Source organism: Zophobas morio, unplaced genomic scaffold (assembly GCF_036711695.1).
Source record: "Zophobas morio isolate AGI-343-1 ecotype UQ-CSIRO unplaced genomic scaffold, CSIRO_AGI_Zmor_V1 ptg000532l, whole genome shotgun sequence".
In the NCBI taxonomy this organism is placed as follows: Eukaryota; Metazoa; Arthropoda; class Insecta; order Coleoptera; family Tenebrionidae; genus Zophobas; species Zophobas morio.
The window spans coordinates 176,272-183,432 of record NW_026972635.1 but is presented as its reverse complement, the minus strand read 5'-3'; the positions used below and the strand labels follow the sequence as shown (position 1 = coordinate 183,432).

Below are 7,161 nucleotides of genomic sequence, written 5' to 3'. Positions count from 1 at the left end.
ATATTTACTTTTCAGTAGTTACAAATTAAATTATTACTATTTTTGTTTTTATAAAAACTTTCGTATTGTTAACTTTGTTACATTTTATTATTATTTTTTATTTTTTTTCTTATTTTATTTCTAATAAAAAATATTAACTTCTGCATAATTACAGAATTAATTATTATTTTTTTATTTATTATGTTTATGTTTATTTTTTATTACTGTTTTATTATTTATTATTTATTATTATTATTTTCTTAATTATTATTGTTGTTTATGTTGAATAATATTAATAAAATTTTCGTATTTTTTTTATTTTTTATTTTTTATTTTTTCTTCTTCTTTATAAATTAATTTTTACTTAATTTATTTTTAATCAATGCTTATTATTATTTATCATTATTATTATCTTCTTTAATATTACTATGACTGTTTTCCATATTTCATATTATTTATTATTTATAAAAGCTATTATTATTATTTTTCTTATTATGTTTATAACATAAAAAATATTTTTGTTTCCATTTAATAAAACTTGATAACTATATTTATTATGTTAACTTTTTTATTATTTAACTTTTATTTTTATTTATAATATTACTTTTTATTTAAAGAAAACGTTCATACTATAACCTTATTATATTTTTCTTTCCTATTATTGTTTCTTATGATATTATTTTCCCGTTTATAGTTATTTATTATTAATATGTTTTTTATTATATCATTATGTTTATAAATAATAATTATCTCTATTTTTTTTATTATTAAATATATTTTATTCGTTATTATTAGATATGTATGTCAACTTTATTATTACTATTATTTTTGTTAATTAATTATTAGTCCGATTTTCCTGTTCAATATTACTTATCTATATAATATTATTATAATTATTATTTAATTATATATATACGTTTATTATTTTTTTAATAAAATTTTATTATTATTATAATATTTATAATACTTATTTTAATAATTACTAGTTTTCTTCTTATTATTATTTATATTTATTTATATAGTAATTATACGTTTATTATTTTTTTTTAATAATAAAATTTTGTTTTTTATTATTTTATTTAAGAAAAATTATTAAAAAATTTCCTTTTTTTTATATTTAAATTTTTTTTCTTTTTTTATTTTATGTACTTATATATTCTTTTACTTATATTTCTTAATAAGCACATCCCTTTTTATTATTATTATCATTATAAATTTGCCATTATTTTGTAGTATATAACTTTTTCTATACTTTTTTCTATATATATTATTATACTAAAATTTATTATTATGCATTTTATTAATACTATCAATTATAATAATAATAGCAACTTCAGAAATGGATTGATGAAAGCGAAAAGCAATAATATTTTACGTGACTCTTCACTAGTTTATTATTATTATTATTTATTATTATTTACTATTTACTATTTATCATTAACTATTATTTTGAATATTTTTATATTACATTTACTATATTATTATTACTATTATTATTCTTGTAATTTTTATTATTATTTATAATTTATTATTCATTATTATTATTATTGCTTTATTATTCTTTTTTATTTATAATTATTACTATTAATGTTATTATATTTTAATTATTATTTATCAATTTTTTTTATTTATTTATTTGATATTCTTATATATATTATTATTATTATAATTTATTATTTGTTTATTTATCAATATTATCATTATTAATTATTATTAATATAAAGTTGACTCTGAAAAACGAATATTTTAAACGCTTTTTACATTCGCATCATCTTTTTTTTGTTGGTGAAAATTCAAGTTTGCAGCAGCAAGTCACAAGCTACTCTTGGATGGATCATAACAATTTATTTGTTGTTAATTTCGTCTATCCGCATAATAATAATTTTCAGCCGGTAAAAAGTTTTATATTATATTTTATTTATTTGTTACTATTAAAATATTTTTATTTATTTTAATTATTTATTTACTTCTTATTATAATTATATTATTATTATTGCTATTTTATTTAATTGTTATGATACTAACTTGAATTTTTTTATTCCTTGATTTATTATTCATTGTTCATTATTCATTATTATTATTATTTATATTTTATTAACTTTTTATTATAATTATATTATTATTTTATTTATTTAATTATGATTATCATTTTTAATTAAATTTTATTAATTTTTTAATATTAATCATTTATTATTCATTATTATTAACTGAATAATTATCACTTTATTTATTTTTATTTTTATTATTTGTTTAGTTTTGATTATTTGTTTATTAGTTTCTTATTCTTTTATCTGTATATTTATTATTATTAGTTATCAATATTTTATTAATTTTACAATATCTTCATAATTATTATCTTATTTATTTATATATTATTATTGTATAATTATTAAATATTTTCTCTTATATACTTATTTATTATTATTATATTTTATAATTATCTTCTTTAATTACTACTAATTAATTATATTTATTACTGTATAATTACTAAATTACTAATGATATTTTCTATTATACTCATTATTATTTGTTATAATTTTTATTTAATTTTCTTTATATAATAATAATTTTTGTCAATTAGTTATTATATTAATTTATTAAATAACAATAATTGTTATAATTATCTGTTATTATTAATTATGTTCATTCAATTATAATCATTATTAATTATTATTTATTATATTATTTATTTAGGTATTATAATTATTATTCAATATTATAATGATAAACATTTATTTGCTATTATTATTTTATTTAATTAATTTATTTATATGTTTTAATTATTACTATATTATATGTTTATTATTATTTATTGTTAATTTCCTATTATAAATATTTTTAGTATCCTTTTTGTATATTTAATCATAACTTTTTATAATATTTGTTATAACTTTCTTTAATTAATTATTTATTATTATTTTACTTTAATATTATTATTAAAATTTATATACTTATAATGATTATATTTACTTATCATGTGCATAAAAAGATAACTTCTGGCCAACACGTGTATCTTCGCCATCTTTTTACTAATAAGGTTTGTATCATTATTATTTTTACTTTAAAAAAAAATACATTAAAAAATTTGTAATGAAGTATTTTTTAACGAAACCTTGTTATTCGTTATATTATTATTTTCAGTTTTCTACAATAAAAACTTTTCTTTATTTTTTTTTATAAAAAATATTTTTTTACTAAAATAATGAGAAACTTTATTATAATAAACTTTTAGCTATAAAAATTTAAAACCTGATTGGCACTTTTTGTTAGCTTTTCTTGTGAAAATTATGTAACTAAAAAAATAATGAGGAATATTTTATAAAAACCTTATTCTTTAAATTATTACCATTTTTTTTATATTAAAGTCTTTATTTTTTTATTTATATATATTTTTTCTTTCAGCCTCAATTTTCAAATAATATTTGAAAATAATAATGAAGCATATTTTTATGCAAACTTCCTCCTTTTTTATATTATTTTTATTATAATTTTATTATAAAAAAAAACCTTTTTTTATACTTCAAAAAAAAATTATAAAACTTTTTTCATAAATTTTTAGATATGAATATTTAACAACTGATTGGCATATGTTTATTCATTAGTTTTCATTAATTTAGCAATGGTTTTTTTATTAATGCGTTTCCTCACGTGCAAAAGATGTGGTCTTTATTTATCCACATGGTTTTAACCTCCCTTTTCTCCGCAAACCTCCAAAGGGATCGCTACCAAATAATATTATTTTACTACTATTATTTTTTATATTTACTATTATTATATAACTATAATAATAAAATACTGCTTTTCTTTTAATTCTTTTTTTTTTATGTTTATTATATTATTGTTTATAATATCTACTATTACGGGTTTATTTTTTAGTATTTTTCTAACATTAATATGACAAATTTTTTCTATTACAAATATTAATGTATAACTCAACTGGTTTTTTTATTTATATTACAGAAACTTTACTAAGTATATAATTTTTAATAATTAAGAAATTTAACTTTTATTATTATTTGTCACAATTATTATTATTATTATTATTAATTTTATTATTATATTATTATTATTATTATTATTATTATTATTATTATTATTATTATTATTATTATTATTATTATTATTATTATTATTATTATTATTATTATTAATTATTAAAGGGGCTTGCCTGTGGTAATTATAACCCTCCTGTTAGTAAGAAAGCAGGCCGTCGCCCTAGTGAAGTGGTTATCAGTATTATTATTACTTTTATTATAATTGCTATTAGTACTTATTACTTTTATTATTGCTTTTAAGGCTTCCGGTAATTTCTATGCAGCTAGCTCTCAAAAAGGCCTTATGTATGAGCTCCACGCCCTGCCCGGTTCGGGTCACAAATGGGAGGTCTTATATTTTTTGGCACTATTTATACTTTCCTGCAACAGATTATAATTGACGGATACTATAAGATTTTAACCAACGGCACACAAAAAATTATACCTCATAGTAAAGTTCGATTCCGACACGTTTCATTGGGTGATTATTATTATTATAAAGATCTAAAAAAAATAGCTGTTATCAATTTTGAGTAATTCTATTGGGTTTTTTTTCTAATTAATAAAATTGAAAATAAAACATTTAACTAACTATAATGTGATAGGCTGTTTTATTGAGCTCACCGATAAAACCTTACCTGATTGGGGGCTTAAACAAGGCGAGGTTGTCTGCAACTTTTATCCTTCCGTAAGAGTTTTAGCTTTTGCTTTTGTTGGGTTACTCATCAATTTTTTTAATGATAAATAACAGCTTGAAAGATCTCTTTTTACTATAAAAGAAATAACTTATAAAAGGGTATTTACTCTAATGAAAACATTGCTTTTTTTATAAACATTATTTTTATATATGCTACATTAACAAAATAACACCGCGTTTTTCATGTACATCCCATCACACGCGCGCATGTTAGGTTCCACCACTAGTCACAAAGCTTTGGATAATGTGCACGTGGCCTTTAGGTCATGCACTTTCGTTTGGCTTGCCTGGTGATATAGGCGCTCTATTGGCGGGCAGTCTGGAAGCGCTTTGAAACGGCAATACTATTTTAAGGAATACAAACTTTTTTTGGGGTTTTTACTATTTAGCCGGGTTTTTTTAGGGTTGCAGTTAGTGAAGTTTGGTATCAGTTTGATATAATTAAGTACTTTATTTATAAGTTTACCAATTTGAAATTGCGTGCACAGCCCTTACCACGTGACCACTACATCCCTTCAATACTTAACAGAAGTGGGTTTCTCACGCGGATTAAAGGTGCAATCATGCTGTTCATAAATTTTTATTATTATTACTACTATTTACTGAACATGATTTTTCTTTTCTTGTATTATTTGACATTTTATACTGCACGAAAGACCATTGGGTGACTTATAACTTAATAAAACCCAAATTTACCTCGTAAATACTTACTGGCTCTTCACTTATACAAGTATATATATTACTTGTGATTGGTCAGATTTATTTAGGAGGTTACGCGCTCTTTTTCATTAAACCAAAATTTAATATTTCTAAATTCCATCGGTTTATACTCAGTTTCAATTACTTGTTTTCATAGTTATTATAGTAAAAAGTATAAACAATATTTATATTGGAAATTATAAACCAAAGTTGTATTTTCATAATTTTAAAAAAGTATAATTTTTTTAAGATTACATAATATATTAAAGAACTAATTAAAGGCGATTAAAGACGTTCAGTGTAAGATTTTTTACTTATACAGAATTGTAATAGCTAAAATTTAGCAAGAAAAAAATCTATAAAGCATATTTCAACGAAATTAATATTTACTTGAGCAGACTTATTAAAGCAAAAAAAAAGAGTTCAATTGCCAGAAGGAAAGTAATTTATAAAGAAAGTAAAATTTTTTTTTATTATATATGAGAAGCAAAATAATTTATACAGAATTATTATACCAACAGAAATAGTAAAATTGTTATTAAGAGATTTCCAATGCAAATTATTACATGTTAAAATATTTACTTATAATAAATAACTACAGCAAAAAAAGAGTGAGATAGCTATTAACAAAAGTAAATTATAAAAGCAACTTATTATAGTTTTTATAAATTTATACTTATATATAATATATTAATAAATTGAATAGCGCGACTGCTATCAAGAAATCAATTTAAGAAAAAACTATTTATAGTAGCAATAGTAACTCAAAAGGGATTATTATAGCGATAAAAAAAGTGTGATTACTATCAAGAAAGTAATTTATTATTATAATTTTTATAAAAAAGTAAGAAGCATAATATTTCACTTAAAAAGAATTTTATAGCCAAAATAAGAGTGCGAAAGCTATTAAAAAATTAATTATAAAGCAAACTAATTAGTTTTAAAATTATTTTTTAAAGCAACCATTAAAAATTTTAGGATAACGAGAATCATTCTTCTTTATAATAATATAAAAGTAAAAATCCATTATAACTATTAAAGCCACCGGGAGTATTCTTTTTTTTAAAAATATTAATTAGCAAATATCTAAAATGATAAAAAAGCTATGATTATTATTGTTTATTAAATTTATTTAGCACAGTTAGATATAAAAGCCACTAGAAATTATTGTTATTCTAAAAAAATTTAGGTAAGTAGGAATTCGTAGTTCTGTTATGTAACTAACAAAGGCTTTTGTCTGGTGGAAGATGTTTTTAAAGTTACTAATAAATTTGACAAAAACTAATTTTTTAATAAAATCAAGCATAAAAGTTCTAAAACGCAAAAAAATATTAAAAAACTTTTAATTCAAATGTAGCTCACAAAGATTAAGAGATGCTTTATTTTTAAAAAAAATATAGATTTGTCAAGTTTTTTGTTTAAAATATACTAATTCTTAAAACTTTACTAACTTAAGAGGTACCTACAAGCACATATAAGTCTTCTAGTGTGTATATATAGGCTGTTTATATATTTCTTTAAAGCGCACTTACGTTTTTTAAATCTATTAAAGTAAAAAATAAAAGTGGTATTTTTAATTAACAAAATAAAATTCTTTTCTGAAATATATTGAAAGGCTTAATATTTTTTTGTGAGGCCATCATAAAAGTTGCAAAGATATTCGATGTTTAGATACTTATTATCAAAATAATGACTTTTTAAAGAAACATAATATTTACTAAGAACTAACTATATGACATTCTTTGGTCCAAG

General features: G+C 18.9%; 1 protein-coding gene across 1 annotated transcript; it reads left to right on the top strand.

The window, feature by feature from the left end:
- Positions 1–1,299: 1,299 nt before the first annotated feature.
- Positions 1,300–5,044, top strand: LOC135121233 (protein O-mannosyl-transferase 2-like). Its single transcript, XM_064045545.1, has 9 exons — positions 1,300–1,368; positions 1,704–1,871; positions 2,969–3,016; positions 4,140–4,205; positions 4,276–4,362; positions 4,428–4,494; positions 4,619–4,701; positions 4,765–4,809; positions 4,925–5,044. The coding sequence occupies exons 1-9, from the start codon at positions 1,327–1,329 to the stop codon at positions 5,042–5,044; spliced, it is 726 nt and encodes a 241-aa protein (XP_063901615.1). The 5' UTR covers positions 1,300–1,326.
- The last annotated feature ends 2,117 nt before the right edge of the window (positions 5,045–7,161 follow it).

Bases quoted from the DNA above. Each gene is read 5' to 3' on its own strand.
- LOC135121233 (XM_064045545.1), top strand. From the start codon at position 1,327: ATGAAAGCGAAAAGCAATAATATTTTACGTGACTCTTCACTA. The intron at 3,017-4,139 runs GTTTGTATCATT...TAATTATTAAAG, and splicing joins GCCATCTTTTTACTAATAAG to GGGCTTGCCTGTGGTAATTA. The intron at 4,495-4,618 runs GTGATTATTATT...ATAATGTGATAG, and splicing joins ATTCCGACACGTTTCATTGG to GCTGTTTTATTGAGCTCACC.